At 36.5% G+C, this 17650-nt stretch overlaps 2 protein-coding genes and 1 pseudogene across 2 annotated transcripts; 2 read left to right on the top strand and 1 right to left on the bottom strand.

The window, feature by feature from the left end:
• The first annotated feature begins 188 nt into the window (after positions 1-188).
• On the top strand, positions 189-3315 carry LOC145614666 (origin of replication complex subunit 5-like). Its single transcript, XM_081669735.1, has 4 exons — positions 189-1705; positions 1818-2246; positions 2600-2921; positions 3010-3315. The coding sequence occupies exons 1-4, from the start codon at positions 867-869 to the stop codon at positions 3058-3060; spliced, it is 1641 nt and encodes a 546-aa protein (XP_081525861.1). The 5' UTR covers positions 189-866; the 3' UTR covers positions 3061-3315.
• Positions 3316-5473: 2158 nt separating this feature from the next.
• On the top strand, positions 5474-7994 carry LOC145614320 (cytochrome P450 86A8 pseudogene; annotated as a pseudogene).
• Positions 7995-8499: 505 nt separating this feature from the next.
• Positions 8500-16560, bottom strand: LOC145613251 (ascorbate transporter, chloroplastic-like). The gene is made up of 11 exons (XM_081668324.1): positions 16319-16560; positions 14543-15150; positions 14317-14424; positions 13405-13560; positions 12374-12589; positions 11297-11506; positions 10907-11044; positions 10143-10244; positions 9900-9965; positions 9135-9219; positions 8500-9047 (listed from the first exon to the last, which is right to left on the bottom strand). Exons 1-11 carry the CDS (start codon positions 16371-16373, stop codon positions 8950-8952), a joined length of 1842 nt encoding a protein of 613 aa, XP_081524450.1. The 5' UTR covers positions 16374-16560; the 3' UTR covers positions 8500-8949.
• Positions 16561-17650: the final 1090 nt, after the last annotated feature.

The following is a 17650-nucleotide window of genomic DNA, read 5'->3' as shown; positions in this document are numbered from 1 at the left end:
CCGCATTCACAATATATTCCTTTTGTCACCAATTGTTTGGAGAATTGGAGTGAGACATTTTGAGATGTGTTCAACAAACGTCATTGTTTAATACTGCATTTCGTATGAGTTAGACATGAAAGTATAAACTCATAACCTAAGTCCTACGCAATGTCAATGTAACCTATTTTAGCGGTGATAAATAATTGGATTGAGGGTCTATTTGGACAAATTTTTGGTAAACAACTTCTATATCTTAGAATTAGTTTCCCAGAAATTGTTTTTAGTAAAACACTTACCAGAAATAGAAGTGTCGGACCATACATTAGTTTTTTTAATGCTCAAATTCTCGAACCTGTTAAAAGTGATGGTCATGTCGGGACAAAGTAAGCTTTTTTGGGTTTGATTCGGGTTTTTATTTACAGTAAAAAAAGTTTTTAAGTTCTTTTTTTCGGATCGGGCTAACGGGCTGGGATGTAGTGAGAATGTGTGATTATTTACGGCAAACGAATTTCCTAAAAAAAAAAAAAAAGAAAAGAAAAAAAAGAAAAAAAAAGGGGAAAATATCCCGCTTTCATATATTTTAATTTTGGAGGGCTCCAATTTGAGGAACAAATAAGCAGGATTCCGGCCAAATTCAAAGTTTTCCGACGAGAATTCAACCTGAACATCCCTCTTTGTCTCTAGGTATGCTCGTCTTACTTTGCTTCATTGCTTAATTTCCTCACTCACATACTCACTCTCTTCCTGCGGCGTCGCAGCTTTGAATTAGGGTTTTTTTGGGTGAATTTGAAACTGAACTGTTTGAATAATAGGATTATTTTTTAATTGAGGAGTTGGGTATTGGATTATCGTCTTAAATTTCGTTAATTAGCAGTTTAATTCAAATGGGTAATGAAGAAACCCCACAATCTAGTAGAAGAACAACAAGATCTTTGGCTTCTGCAGATAATTGTTCACATAAACCAAGAAAGAGTATTTCTTACAAACCAACAGTTTATGATTTTATATATAGTTCTAGAAATGGCGATGATAAAAATTTAAGCTTGGATGATCTTATTTCTAGCTTCCCTGGTAGAAGTAGTCAGATTACTGAGGTTTTAGGTCATTTGGGTCCCTTGAATTCTCCTATGCTTCCTTTATTTATTTATGGTGGTACTTCAACCGGGAAAACTAGCATCATCCTTGAGATTTTTCGATATCTTAAGCGGCCATTCGTGTATTCGAGCTGTGTTTCGTGTTATAGTCCTAGGATTTTGTTTGAGTCTATCTTGAATCAGTTGGCATTTCATAAAAGGAGTGAGGAAAATGGTTACTTGAGTGTTAAGAAGTGTGATAAGCCCTCTGATTTTGCCAACTTTGTTAAAGAAGCATTGGTTAGTGTTTTGGACATTTTGAAGGGGAAATCTGCTAAATTGAGTTCAAAGAAAAGGTCTACAGATGATTTAGGGAATATGATTTACTTAATTTTCGACGATTTTGAGCTTGTTCGAGAGTGGGATAAAAGCTCTACTGTATTGCCTTTTCTGTTTGGTCTCTATCGAATGCTGGGTTTGCCTGAAGTTGGTATTATCTTCATAAGTAAAGTGTCTCTTGATGTTTACCATTCAAATTCTGGTCATTTTGAGCCCGTCCCTCTATATTTCCCTGGATATATGGAGAAGGATCTTCGTCAAATTTTCATGCTGAAAAGAGAAAAACCGGAGCTTAATTCCTGTTTCCTAGAGTAAGTTTCTCTTACACTACATTAAAATTTTGTTAAGTATTTCTAATTATTGAACTTAAAGATTGGTAATGAGGGTTTATTTGTGCTTATGTGATTGTGTTCTTGCTTACAGTATTGTTCTGAAGCCTTTCTCTAGAGTCACAAGACAAGTTGATGAATTATCTATCGCTTTTCATCCACTGTTTGAGAAATACTGTGAGCCCATGAATGATCCAGGATCTAACTTTAGCTGGGAAACCAAACAAAAAAGAGAAGATGCAAAGAGAAGACTTTTTAGTCATCTTGTGCCGCATATTCGCCCTTCTCTTAACGAAGTGTTTAAAATTTCATCACTTGATGTTGAAGTTAAAGCAAATGTAGTGAAGGGAAAGGCAAGTGCAAAGAAATTGGGAGCTCAGGAGGAAGAGTTGGATTTCCACATGTCTGTTTCGGCAAAGTATCTTCTTATTTCAGCATTTCTTGCTTCAAGAAATCCTGCTACTCTTGATGCTTCATTTTTTGATTCGACCGGTGGTCAATCTAATGGCAGAAAGAAGAGAAAGTAAGTTTCTTCCAAGCTTTCAATAAGCAGTGCATCATTGGTCTGTTTATTCAAATGGCTGTCATTTTATGATGAGGGTTGGCTAGTGGCTATAGCTTAAATAGTGAGACATATTTAATATAACAATATTGCCTGCTAGTGTGTATGTCGTTTCATGTATGGGGGGCGTCTTCCCAATAGCTAACATTCTAGAGTTTGCCTGTCTCTTTAATGATCTTTAGCCACCCATAGTTTTCGACAGACCTGCAGTATTGGCAATATTTCTGTCCTGCTTTGGTTCTAAACAAAGCTGTATCTGTTTAAAAAGGTGTGTGCGTGCGTTCGTTGATTTTTCTTATATAATGGCTCTGCAGGTGTTCTGAGAAGTCAACAGAGCAGAAGGAAATGGCAGAGCAGGAATTACTTCTGAAGGGCCCTGGGACTTTTCCATTGGAAAGGTTATTAGCTATCTTCCAGTGCATCACATATGGGATAGATGAGTCTGTTGACGAAGAAGTGCATGATGATGATGATGGCTCCCTGGGAAACCAAGGAGCTCAGAATGACCTCACTTCTAATGTTCTTTTGCAAGTGTCCAGTCTCTGTAATGCTAATTTCTTAAGTAAGGGAAGCAGTTGTCCACTGGAGGGCTCAACTCGTTACAAGTCTACTGTTTCTGAAGAATTGGCTGTGAAGGTAACTATCTGATGTGGTTTGAACAGAGTTCCTTTCTTATAAATATTTGTCATCGTATATGTTTCTTACCTTTCAAATCTTCTCACAGATTGCAAGAAGTCTCAAGTTTCCCATTTCAAGATACCTGTATAGACGATGATCTGGCTTTCTTGTACTGATGCCCACACCAGCAAAATGTTGCATCTCGGGATGGCCATTTCGTTATAATTAAAACGAAAATATACAAGGTACTTGCTACTTGTATATTTTCGTTTTTATTACTCGTATCTAGATCTTAGACTGTAACTGTAAATCCATTATGTCAAACAGTGCGAATCTGCTATGTGCACCCTAACTTATGCGATCATGCGTATGTAACATCACTGTTTGGAAGAGTAATTTTGGAGAGAGATTATGCAACTGGAATGATTTCAAATTAATGCCTAATTACTTGTTGTAATACTGCTTATTGTTATGTACATGCTATATGGTTTTAATTTTAGGTGTTGGAACAGATCAGAGTCTGGGCAATCGGATACAAATGGGCTAAACAAAAGCCCAATGCAAGCAAACCCAAATGTAATCAGGTAAAAAGAGGCCCATTTTGATATATCTGTCTCCTTTAGCTCAATAGTTGAAGGAAAGATCTAACTATAACTTCAACATCCAGTCATCCACTGCGTAAAGCCAAGTTACCCACTAATTATTTTATAAATAACTTAAATTATATCCTAAAAGGCAACAACCTTTGTCTCCATTTGTTCTTCTGATTCTGAATTTTTCGAATGGTAAAAAAAGGCGAAGTTGGAAGAACAAATAAAGACGGAGGGAGTACTTTCACGTTCCATGTATTAAGGTGTTATTAAGTATGGAATTGGTATTAATCAAAGCTGACGATAATCACATTTGCACAAAATCATGTAAAGTTTGGTGGCGCTCATAGAAAAGTCTGAAGTTCATATTGTTTAGTGATCATTGAATTTTCGACGTTGATACTTGTTATTACTCATAATATCTCTTATGATTAGACGACGATTAATTTGTCTTTTTTGGGGTTGAGTATTGAAGAGATGAAAAGATGACTAATTATGTCATATAGGTCAATTAGATTAGTTTTAGACTTTTAGATACCATATTATACAAGTGGTTTTGAGCTTGAATTTGTTTGTATTCGGTCGACTTCTTAGACAAATTCAAAGCAGTTCTTAGCAAACTTTTACAAACTTACATTTAAGAACCTTGTTTAAGATCCTAAAACATTGCACATCCAATAAAAAACACTAGTCAACAACATCATTCAAATACTTGTTTAACTAAGCATACTTTAGGTAGGGTGTTAGACAGCTACTGAGCTACATATTAAACAGGCAACCTATAAATGTGTGTGTTTTTCCACTAATCTGGTATAGATGGTAAACCCAACTTAGTTTTCATGAATATAAAAACTTTGGGTTAAATTTATTTTGTTACCATGCATTTGGACTGTCCCTCAATATAATTCATCACAATCATTTATATTCATCAAGAAGAAGGCGTTGACTGTTAAAGAGTTATGACACTCATTTTGTTGCAAAGTAAAGGATAGCTAGATTGGAATCTCTTACATAAAAATCTTACACGAAACTTTAAATTGTGGTTGGGTTGCTCACCCAACCCTGACCTATCTTCTCATCTCTTCTTAAATTCATCTTCCACCTTAATTTCTTTTCCATAATCACCACAAAATTACTTGATTAAGTACTCCCTCGAAACCACGATTACACACTAACCCCATTTCTTAATTCGTATTAAGTTTCTTTCTTCTTTGATCGATTTGTGATATCGTGAGCTCGAAGGAACTATTAATTGTTGTTATCAAGCAACTAATCTAGTCATATAGCTTTGTTAAACCTTAAATTGTGTGTGTTAAAGATTACACTTCTTTTGTCTCTCTATTTATCTTTTTAGTTCCTTAAATATTTGGAATCAAACATAATAGAGTGTGGGCTAGTTTCTCAACTAATCACAATAAATATCTTCTCTTTCTCTCTCTCTCTTTCCATTGAATGCATCAACTTAAAAGCTCTGCTGAAGTTAGGTGGAAAAGGCATTGATAAAGAAGACAAAGGAGGGTTCATGTTATGTTTTTGAGCCTTTGAGGTATGATGCTTCACTCTTTCTCTTTTTATTAATTTTTCACCTAGTAAGTAGAACTACATGTTAAACATGTAACATATAATAATAAAATGTCATATTACCCTTAATAAACTAGACACGTTAATAAGGTAGCAAAAACGAGTAAGGAGAAAAAATGACAGACCCTTTAAAAATTCAAAATTTGACCTTATTACCTTGTTAGGTGGCTAATAATAAACAAGATAGTGTTACTCATTCGTGCAGTTTAATTCCTCTCTACCCGTGTTTTTCTTTACCGCTATAATAATTGTCGCTACTACCACTACGTAGCTTTTTTGTGACACAATAATTTCAACACCTCCACCACGCTCCCTCTCCCCCTCTTGTTGGCACTTTTCCATTAATAGGGGTGCAGAAAAATGGTTACTAGTTACAACTTAAACACATCAAGTTCTCTTGTGTGAGACATAATAAGAGAAGGAAGAAAGTGGGTGAATTTAATTTAAGAACTACAACTGGCCTTAGTAATTGCTCTGTCTTTTTAATTTATTACCTACCACTTTTCTTATATATTTTCTTCTTCTTATTCTCCCTCTCTCATCTCATAATAATCTATCTCTTTCTAGCTCTCTGTTTTTCCCCTGTTTTTCTCTTTATTACCTTCTTTTCTTTCCATTTTTTCCTCATTTTTCTTGCATTTTTTTGTTTTTTGTTTTTTTCTTGTTCTTTATTTTCAGGACTCTAGCAAGCTAAGAAGTAAGAAAGTGACTTGCATGCCAAAATTGATGATGTTATGTGAAGATTAAACCAAGAAAAGAAGATTATTGAGCATTTTCATGGTTTTTTTTTGGTAAAGTTTGATGCTTAAGAGAAGCAGCCAAAATTTGAGGATTTCTTTAAAAGTTATGTTTTGTTTAATTGTAAGGGAAAAATAATCTCTTCAAGTAAACCTACATTTTCTGTTTTCTTATACATTTGGTTTACCTCTTAGGCTAGTTATACAAGAAATCTTGTACTTAAAAAAATGGATATTTATGTAGCATTGCTATTGTTTACTGCCATTACATGTTACTTGCTATGGTTCACCTTCATATCACGGTCACTACGGGGTCCACGTGTCTGGCCCTTGTTGGGCAGCCTCCCCGGCTTGATCGAGAATTTTGAGAGGATGCATGATTGGATGGCTGATAATCTCCGCGCGTGTGGTGGTACGTACCAAACTTGCATCTGTGCCGTACCTTTCTTGGCTCGGAAGCAAGGTCTTGTTACGGTTACTTGTGATCCAAGGAATCTAGAGCATATACTCAAGACCCGGTTTGATAACTACCCAAAGGGTCCAACTTGGCAAGCTGTGTTTCATGATTTACTTGGGTTTGGAATTTTTAACTCTGATGGTGATACATGGCTTTTCCAAAGGAAGACGGCCGCGCTCGAGTTCACCACTCGAACCCTCCGCCAAGCCATGGCTCGGTGGGTCAACCGAGCCATCCATAGACGGTTGTGCCCCATCCTCAAGACGGCTCAGAGTGAAGCTAAACCAGTTGATATGCAGGACCTCATGCTTCGGCTTACTTTTGACAATATTTGTGGTTTGGCTTTTGGTGGTGACCCTCACACTCTTGTGCCAGGGTTACCGGAAAATGGATTTGCAAACGCTTTTGACCGGGCCACGGAAGCATGCCTCCAACGGTTCGTGTTCCCGGAGATCATATGGAGGCTTAAGAAGTGGCTCCGGCTTGGGCTAGAAGTTAGCTTGAGCCGAAGCCTTGTTAAGATAGATGATTACTTGTCTGAAGTCATAGATAAGCGTAAGGAAGAGTTGATGAACCGGCAAAAGGACTATGATGATCTGCTCTCTAGGTTCATGAAGAGGAAGGAATACTCATCCTACTCGGATAAGTTCCTGCAACACGTGGCATTGAACTTTATCCTAGCTGGACGTGACACGTCCTCTGTGGCGCTGAGCTGGTTCTTCTGGTTGGTCATACAGAATCCCAGAGTTGAAGAGAAGGTGTTGCTTGAGATATGCACTGTCCTGACGGAAACACGTGGCGCTGACATGGCAAAATGGGTGGATGAGCCGTTGGATTTCGAGGAGGTGGACCGTCTTGTGTACCTGAAGGCAGCATTGTCAGAGACCCTACGGTTATACCCTTCAGTCCCGGAGGACTCGAAACATGTGGTGGCTGACGACGTGTTGCCTGATGGCACATTCGTGCCAGCAGGCTCATCGATATCGTACTCGATATACTCTGCAGGGAGGATGCAGAGCACATGGGGAGAGGACTGCTTAGAGTTCAAGCCAGAAAGGTGGTTATCCCCTGATGGTACAAAGTTCATCATGCATGATCACTTCAAGTTTGTGGCTTTCAATGCAGGGCCAAGAATTTGCCTAGGAAAGGATTTGGCTTACCTACAGATGAAATCGGTGGCGGCCTCAGTTTTGCTCCGCCACCGATTGGCCGTGGCGCCAGGGCATAAGGTGGAGCAAAAGATGTCAATGACATTGTTCATGAAGCATGGGCTTAAGGTGGATGTGCACCAAAGGGACTTAACCCAAGTAATTGCAAATATGAAGCAGGAGAAAGAAAATTAACTGTCAGATAACAGCAGAATTCAGGGTTTTTACTGCAGTAAATGAAAGTATGGCTCAATTTTAAGGGAAGATAGAAAGGTACGTTACAATTAATATGTTAGCAGCGGATGAATCAATCACACGCAACAAGAGTTTGAATAATTACTGAGGAATTAAAGGGGCTTGCTTTGTTACAGCTGTTTGGTGTTGTAATTCATGGAAAACTTGTAATTTTGTATTCAGATTTCAGAGGGCATTTATAGTCCTGTGTATTTTGGGCCAACTACCCTACGATCGTAGGGCACCCCTTAGAAACATTTGTTCAGGCAATTCTTTTTCAATTTTGGTTTAATTTGTTTATTGACATTTTGTAATTACAATATAATATTTGAAGCAATAATGAAGTCTAATTTTCATTCTTCATGACATTTACACTTTTTCTGTCTTCTTTTAGACTAAGTATTATAATAACAGTTTCTGGTTAATGTCGTGGAGATATTCTTGTTGGCTTCCCACTTATTAGGGGAACAATACTTGTATGAAAGTTTTCAATCCTTGTATTAAACAAAAGACATGGAAAGATGAGACAGGTAAATGAATTGCATTACTTAATTCTTGCTTGCGTACAGAAACTTGAGTCAGACGATCTGAGCAGGCGATTCTGATCAGACTGTCTAATCCAAGATCTTATGTTCAGTATGCAACTCTGTTACTCGGACTTTGAGACTGATGAATATGACTGTATGAGAATGAGTTCAAATATGAATCTAAGGTTAGATTTTGCCCTTTCTTTAGGTTGAGTTTGGTTCGGGTTAGAAAGAGGATTGATCGCCTCATTTCTCTTCAAAATGACATAATAAAAGTAAGCACGAACAACAAACAAGATGCAGAGATAATGAGAGGGACACAAGCAGAAAAAGAAAGAGCTACATTCATATATTATACGTTTATAACAGGCTTTTTCTCTAAGCAATTACATGTTGGTCTTCTTCTAACAATTTTCTCCTTTCACCTAATATAGGGACTTTATGCTAATACAGAAAAAGGACTTCAATATTTTGATCTTTTTATCAAAGTTCCATGAGGCATCATCTTCCTCAAAATTTTTCTTAAACTACGAAGGTTGAAATATAACAAAATTAGAAATCACAGTAATCCATGCTGACTCTTGCTCCAGTCTTAAGAAGGGTCAAAGAGTACCTATTGTTGCCAAATCAACGTACACTTTCCTCGATCACAATATCCTTATCTATAGTGCGGTGATCGACCGTTTCATCATTTCCGGAATAGATAACAAGTACCGTGGAAGACTGCAGATTCAGAAAAGGCCTATCCTTCTTGTATCCTTTTACTGCCCTTTCATTCCAGGATTTTCTCTCCAGTTGCAAATAAATTCCATACTATAGTCCCAACAAGGTATAATGCTATTGACACCTTAAACACGTCATCCCAGGAGCCTATCAACCAAATTCATCAATAAACAGTCAGTCTGAGGAAGTTCAGGGGTTTAGTATACAGAAAAGAGTACAGAAGAATGTATATACCTCGTTGGAGGATGAATCCAGTGGCAGCTGTACCTAGGACTCCAGCAAGAACACCTGCTGTGTTAGACAACCCAAGCAATACACCCTGCAGTTTTAAATTGGGATTTTTAATTAACGAAAGAGCATAGTTTAGGATTATCGAGGGTTGAACTTGGCAAAGAGATATAAGAGGGATAAGAAAACAAGACAAATATGAGGACTTCAGAATGACAGCAGCAGAATGTTTACTAGAGACCAAGTTTACATTGTACCAACTTTCCACAGAACAAGGGTGACATACTTGTCAAGGATGGAACAGAATCCCTGACGTGATGTTGCATGGGTTACTTAGACTTAAGTAGTTCTGTCAACTAGGACTTGGGACTTAGGAGGTACTCCTGAGCAAGGGTGGCATGTATTGATCCCTGGGGTATGCCTTGACTAAGCATATTGAGGAACTAAAGGAGCCGAAATTGACATGCCCAAGCTAATGTATGGAACTTGGGAGTCGATTAGAACACTCTTGAGACAGGAGTCAACTCCCATTGCCACCAATTGATGGAAAGGAAGTTCAATAGGGCCACTTCGAGTCTCCTGCAGATCCAGAAAACCACCACAATGCCTATGGCCACCTACTACTAATTTACTACACTTGTGGGTTCAGAGGTACTCTTGAGACAAAGCATACATCTCAAGGATTAGTTTGTACTTGATAACACTGTATCAAATTCAAACATCTTACACATCTCAATGGATGGGGATCAAAGAAAGATCAAATAAACTTACAGAATATCGAGGCCCAATGTCTTGGTGGTTGGAATACAATCCAGATTGTGAGAACGCATCTGATCCCTGTCATCCATCACAAGTGTGTAATGTTATTTTCATTTTCATATTCTTGAAAAACCAATAAACAGATACTACAAACTGTACAAATTGAAGAAAAGGGCTCTGCCATGCCATATGAATCTATAATAAGTAACTTGCAAGAAGAATAGTTCTTGCAAGTCTTTTGGAGAAAGCATATACCTGACTGCATGCCATGCAGAGTACAGCTAAAGCAGGGGTCCTGACTTGACTTAGTACTGAAAGAGAGATAGCTGGGCCAATAAATCCAATAGTTTGCATGATCTGCAAAGAGATGCTAAAAGCCTTAGAGAAAACCAATCCACCACGAAGCATAAAGTTCAGTTGTTCACATTCTATATCCTCAACAAGCTCTATGCCTATAGATGTATCATAATAGCATTAAAAAAAATTTAGATAAAAATTTTAAAAAATTGTTCCAACAAGAAAATTATGCCATGAAATAACAACTCTGCTAAAAAAAGAAAGAAAAATCAAACCTGCTTCTAATGTATAAACAGATGTATATCATGACATCTTTGTCATCTTAAATTACATTCTTCACTTACAAAATAGCAGGTGGGTTCTTCAAATTATACTGAGTACAAAATTAGAGAAATACATTCTTTAAAGCTGCTCTGGTCATCATACCCTAAACTCAATGAATTTTTTTTATCCAAGCTAGAGCGACAAAGATGAATGGGCAGTAACATAGGTTATGAATATCAACTGTCAATCCAAGTAGTTGTTGCGACATTCAGAAACTTATAGTACAAGCATGGTAAGGTTTCTAAGGTACAGAAATTAAACAAAGGTATATACATATACTTGCTAAACAGCTAATTATTATACTCTATCTTCAGATTCTACCACTCAAAGAATCCAGCTATAACAATGACAGAAAACATATGTAAATATAGCATCTATCATGTAAGTATCATGCATACCTTACGAACGGAAGTAACAGTGAGGCCTCTGCTGATAAGAGTATCAGCAATCCAGCCTCCTATATTTGCAAACACAGCCATAGTAAACCATGGAAGTACACAGAACAGCCCAGATTCCATAAGGTTGAACTTCAACACCTGACATAAGTAGCTGAGTCAGACCATGAAAGCCTTTGAACATGTCAATACACTAGGATTCTGACTTTTTGAGAAGAAAAAAAAGTAGTAAGATAAAATTTCCAGTCTTAATTTCTAAGAACTGTCATATGAATGGATCACAAAAGCATCAGAATTACTCCCCGATAACAAGAAGCAGGAATCCAAATGATAGACAACTTCACAGGGAAATAAATATTTACATATTTAACTAATATTAGAAATAACCAATACCTGATTATAATACGTTGGCATCCATGTCAGAAGAATAAATGTACCCCAATTGTGGCAAAAGTGGGAAACTATAAGAGCCCAGACTGCAGGTTTTGATAAAATTAATTTCCAGGGAATGACAGTGACAGGCTCCTCGGCTATGCTGCCTTCCATGATAAACCTTTTCTCCTGGGGACTAAGTTCTGGATCGTCTGTTGGTGTACTACGTGCCTGTGAAAAGGCAAAGAAAAATGTAATTTATTTTATTACACAGAATTCTGAAGTGCAATACACCACACCTTTTACACAATTTCATTTTCAGTGACACGTGACAAAATAGAAAGGAAAGGAAAAATGTAATTAGACCAAAATGGCTTCATCAATTTTTTTCGCACTCTTTTTTCCACAAAGTTGCAATAATAAGGTAATGATGAAATAACTCTCTGGCTGATTACATTGGACCTCACTCACCCTGTGTAGGTGGGGCCTCATTCAAGGCTTTGGGGAAGTGGTCATGACTCATGAGTATGAGTTTAAGCATTTTACATGCGTTTTGCTAAATGCAATGTTAGTGCCATTTGCATTTAAGGATCATGTGCCTCACAAGATGAACCTTTGTTTCTCGAGCACTTAGTTCATACACTGATGGGTGACATGCCTAGGAAAACCCAAACACATATATGAAAGTTTCAATGAAATTCAGCAGTGCATATTTCATCTCACTTGTTCAATAAATACAAGTTAAGCAACATGCAAACATGAGTATGGAAGAGAAAAGGGAAACAATGGTGATTATAAAAGATATTCAACTAAATTCTGAAGTTTACTTTCATCAACAGTGACATGAAATTGAAAATAAAAAGACTACAGCAGGATATTGATATTCAAATTACAATCTAAATCATTATACAAAGGATAGGCATTGAACCTGTGATGTAAAGCATATTCACAGGGCATAAATCGCTATAGACAGTGATGGTAGCAGTTATAGCATGAAAATCATTATGTCTTTTGCAGATATACATGAAACTCATGCAACTAAAAGTTTATGAATCCAATATAGAGGTGATTGATGTAATAAGAAAAAAGTGTGTTTACCTTGGCAAGCCATAATGCAAACCAGATGCTTCCAAGTGAGCCAAAGGAGTAAAACACCGAAGGCCAGCCAAACTTGTGGATCAAAATTGGTGAAAAGGCCAATCCTGTCACAGAGCCTAGATACATGCCACTGTATACCAAGGATAGTGCTCTGCTTCGCTCAGATACTGGAATCCATTTTGAGATCATGTTATTCATAGCAGGCATAGCAACACCCTGGAACATGAAACAATGTCTTGATCGACAGATATACAGAGTAAGGAGGCAGAGAGTTCATTTAAATAGGAATTGAAGATAAGAAAAAGAAAAAGAAGAATGTGCAAAAGTGGCACACCCAATTCCCTCTCATGCTTTTATGCTTTTAGTATTAGGATTTAATTGGGCTTTGTTGATGGTGTCTAGAATTCATACATCAAAAAAGTGTTCAGAGAAGAATCAGTTATTCTATCTACATCAACTTTGACAAACAAAATGTTTTCAGCTGCCTATTGAAGATCTGGCAAGTAGGAAACATAAGGATCCTTAAGTTGAAAACTTGCTCAAAGCCTGTATTACACGGAATCATTGCAGAGAGTTGTTTTTATTTTGGGCAGAATTATATACATCTGTATATCACCTATTTATACTAGCTACAAACAAGCCATATGGCCAAATACCATTCATAATTTCTAAATGAGTACACAGCCAAGTTAAAGCTTACATTTGCTCATAGGCCTAAAGTACACATTCTTACTGCCAAAACATATCCAGTACTCCATACATGTTGTAGCAATGATGCAAAGTATTTCTCAAATTACAGTCATAACTAAGATCCATAAAAACCAAGTACCACATCATCATAATCCAGTTTCAAGAAAGACTAGCGGTATTCCCTGTATAACCTGTGAAGGCATTGCCCAAGGCCTAAAGCTAAGAATCTACAACTTAGCATGCATTGTACAATAGACACACAGATAATAGCACTATCAAAATTATAATTTAGATGCATTGAATCTTAATAGCACAAAGATTTATAAGAGATATGGGCCAACCTCACCAATCCCCATAAACGCGCGCATGATGAGTAAGCAAGGCAGGCTTATTTTTGCAGCAATAGGAGTCAATACTGTGGCTATAGACCACCAAATTACTCCAAAACCCAAAACAAGCTTCCCACCCACCTTATCTGCCCATATACCTCCAGCAATCTGGGAATCAGGAGATGCATAGAATATGTTAGAAAAGGGATAACAGCTTATGATATTGATTGCTTGATTAAACTTGTTTATGCATGGGCAATAACCGACATGACGAGTTCAATGAACATAGTAAAGTGGAAAAATAAACATAATTAATTCATCAAATACCCCAATTTTGCAGTCATACTATAATGTGAATTTAATACCATGGCCTGAATAATAAAAAAAAGTCAACCCAGTGGGAACAATATTCAAGCTATGAGAATAAAAATGTGCCATTGGTATTCAGCAACTCCATAGATATAAATGGTCCAGTTAAAAGAATTTTCTTGGATCAAATTTCCCTGAAATACTGCTCAAGCCAGCATAATCAACCGATTTCTGTTTCTAGCTTACTTCTTAGGTACATTATCTTCTTAAACTAAGGAACAGAACAAATTACCTAGAAAGCAAGGCGTCAGAACTGAAACAGACATGTTGCCAATACGTTTATCCTTCTTGGTACACTGGAAAAGTAATTGGACTGTTGATATAATATTCTCAACCATAATGGCATTTTCCTAAACCATAATGGCATTTTCCTATGATGAACACATTCCCTTATAAATGTGAATTACCTATATGAGAGCATCAACGGTGGACAAAGATTTCACTTAAATCTTTGTGCCTTAACATCAAAATCAAAATAACATACTATGACTAGATAGTTTTCCATAATGAGACACATTAAACAGAATGTTGATTAATTGAGCACTAGAGCTAAACCTGAGTAAGAAGATATCCCCAAAAGAAGGATGATTGAATCAGACCAACAGTTGTGCTATTCCAACCGAACTCCTTGGACATTGGAAGAATTGCAATACTCATATTTACCTGCAGAAGCCATTTTAAATTAGGCTAAAGCTTAATTTTATGCCACATATATAGCTGGATATACATAGGCAATATCCAGGCAGACAACTACAGCAGGATAAATAGGAGAACAACTCACACGATCCATGTTGCATAATAGAAATGCTGCAAAACAAAGCAACACAACAACCCAGCGCTTTGGTAACTGAGCTGTCTTTGGTGCACTTTTGTCTGGTAAAACAACTTCGCCTGCTCCCTCAGACGGCCTCAGTGAATCAAAGGCCCCTTCAGTTATGTCAAATTCCTCAGACTTGTAATAAGCACGGACCCCATTGTCACCCACAAATTTGGATATCGGCGACTTACTGTTGTCCACAAGAAACTTATCCACTGGTCCTGAAGGCACCAATGTACCGCTTTTGCAGCAGGATTTAGAAGAGATGGGGCTTCTGGATACTCTTCTAACCCTTTTGATAGAGCTTGGAGCACGAAAGTGCTCATGTGCATGACGAAAGGGAGAAAACAAATTATTATCATAAGTTGTCCTGGCATGCTTAGAATTCCTGGAGTCCGAAGCATTTATAATGCATACAAGTGAGCAATGCGAACATTTAGAAGTAAGACAGTTCTTAGTCAGGCGGTGAGATGTTTTGTTCAGCAATCTCCCCTGTCCGCATAGCCCAATGGAAGATCCAAAATCCTCTTTCTTGAGATGCACTACATCATTTCTTTTCTGACATACGTTACCTGCAAAATAGAAAGACTATGAAGGATTTGTATAACAAAAGCTATCAAAAACATAGTTACTATCTCAATTCTTTACCAAGCTAAACTTCTCTAAACAACAGATACATTACATTCATATATCTAATTCAATGCTCCAATACAAACCCAATCTAACCATGTTGTAAGGTGCTAAGACAATCATAAAGCATATTGCAGCTCAACAAAGCTCATTCGAAAGACAAAAAGATCGTTATTTTATAAAACCCAACTCTTCAGACATTATCCAATTGACAAACAAACTACATTATCCCTTAATAGGTTATGCATATGCACTTATGCTATACGTGTAATGTTTGGATAATTTATTAAGTGCCTTAGTTTACTAAATGTTGCCAAAATAGAAACTTTAGGCCGTTTTCCTGTCAGCTTAGTCAACACAATTAATAATTTCATACGTGGAGTATATAAAACCATGAGTCAACACTTTTGCACTTTCGCTAATTCTTTTCCTTCAACCCCGCACGAAACTCTCTAACAAGTAACAACACTAAGTCTAGGCTTGTGGTTCAAGAGTTCAAATGTACGCAACCTTACTCTAACCAATCGTTAATCGAGCATTAGTTCCACAACTTAAACTTCAAATACTAACTAATTAACCGAAATTATCAACAACCACCCAACATGCATTCCACCATCAGCCTTACCCGCAATTTGCGGATATCAGAAAGGAAACAACTCAAAATTTCAAAACAGTTTAGTAAGTCAACTCCAAAAACAACCTCAATTCAGCAATACCAATGCATGTCATAACTCTGCATCTAAATAAAATCACATTATCTTCCCCTCGAAAAATCCGTCCCTTCTAGATTCTTCATCAGGTCATTACTCATTGTTGCAGACAATCTTAGTAAGTGCGGAGTATTACTGTATTATAAAGTTACATTCCGTTCACCTTATTTCCACTTATTATACTAAAAATAAGTTCGGATAAGTTCAGATAATAAACGCGGCACCGCAATTAGCCACGGGTCTCAAACAAATGACAAAATTAAGCAAATTCCATTTCCAAAAAAAACTCAAATTAACAATAATACTAATAAACGAAGTACTCCATATCCAAATTGAATCAGCTAAAGTATAAAAAAAAAATCAAAATTGACTCAAAAAACGATGAATTAGGGGAAATTACCAGGAGAGAGAAAAGAAGTGAAGGAGCGATTGGAGATAACGCCGCCGATTGCCATAATTACCGGCAAAAAATTGCAGAATTGAAAAAGCTTGAAACTTCGAAAATGTCAAATCATCCTAAAAATGCAGAAATAATTGGAAAGTATAAATTGTGGTGTGTTGAAGTTTCTCTCTCCTCACTCAGACAAAGGAACGAACACTTGGTAGACGATAAGCTGGTAGGAGGAATATCTCATGGAATTTTCCCGCTTTCGTTAATTATTTCGTCCTGGTACTTCTGTTGAGCTACGACACAGGGTTCATATCTTGACACGTGGCTCTTTACCTTACCTATAAACCTCCTAATTTCTCATCATTTTACAATAATAATCATCATCAACTAATTACATAATCTTATACCACTATATACTCGTAGTCATAACACGCTGCCCATGTTTAACTTAAGTTTTGTTCACTTTACCTTATTTTGGTTAAAATAAGATTAGATAATTAAATTTTTAGTTTCGTATTATTGTCATGCACCTTTAATTTAATATTTGTAAAAACTATGAAAATTATAAGATATAAATTTGAAAAATATTCGTTGAAACGATCTGATAAATCTAATCCTATATATGAAGTGAAAGGGGTTTTGAGTGATAAATTTCACTTTTCCAAAATATCCCTCTCAATTTTGTCTTTTTTTTATAAAAAAAATAATAAAACTACCATCTAAACAAAAAAAAAAATCTACCATCTGAAAAGGAAAAAAAAAAAAAAAAACAATCTTCCATCTTAAAAGAAAAAACAGAGAATCGAGTCTGATATATTCACACACACGAATATCGCTTAGTTTATAAAACCAAAGCACCTTATTTCAGGCGAAGAGATCAAAGCGTGAATCATATTCCAAATTCTAATATTCCATAAGGTTTGGCACTTTCCATAGTCCATACTTCGTGGGTGCAACATCAACAATTCAACATATTCGCTCATCATCTAGTAATCTAGTATCCCACTATCCCACCAACGCACCTTTGAAATGTCAATTCAATATTGTATTTATTCATGTGCAAAACAATTTAGAGCATTAGTTGATGACTTGATGTTCTATAGAAATTCCACTTTTTTGTTGATATATTGAAGAAAGCTCTTTTTTTTTTTTTTTAAATATCCAAAACCAACTTGACTTCTCTAGTTCTCTCCATTTAAAATAATGTGGAGTACAATTAAAAGGTCTTTTTATTGGTAAAATAAGCTATCATATTGATATAACTATCATAACTAAAACATAATATAGAGATATACATAGTTAGAAGTGAGACTGCATTTTTTATTCATGATTTTGTGCATT

This window comes from Chenopodium album, chromosome 25 (assembly GCF_948465745.1).
Source record: "Chenopodium album chromosome 25, dcCheAlbu1.1, whole genome shotgun sequence".
Taxonomy (NCBI): Eukaryota; Viridiplantae; Streptophyta; class Magnoliopsida; order Caryophyllales; family Amaranthaceae; genus Chenopodium; species Chenopodium album.
The sequence above is the reverse complement of the archived record's forward strand: the minus strand, read 5'-3'. Positions and strand labels throughout refer to the sequence as shown.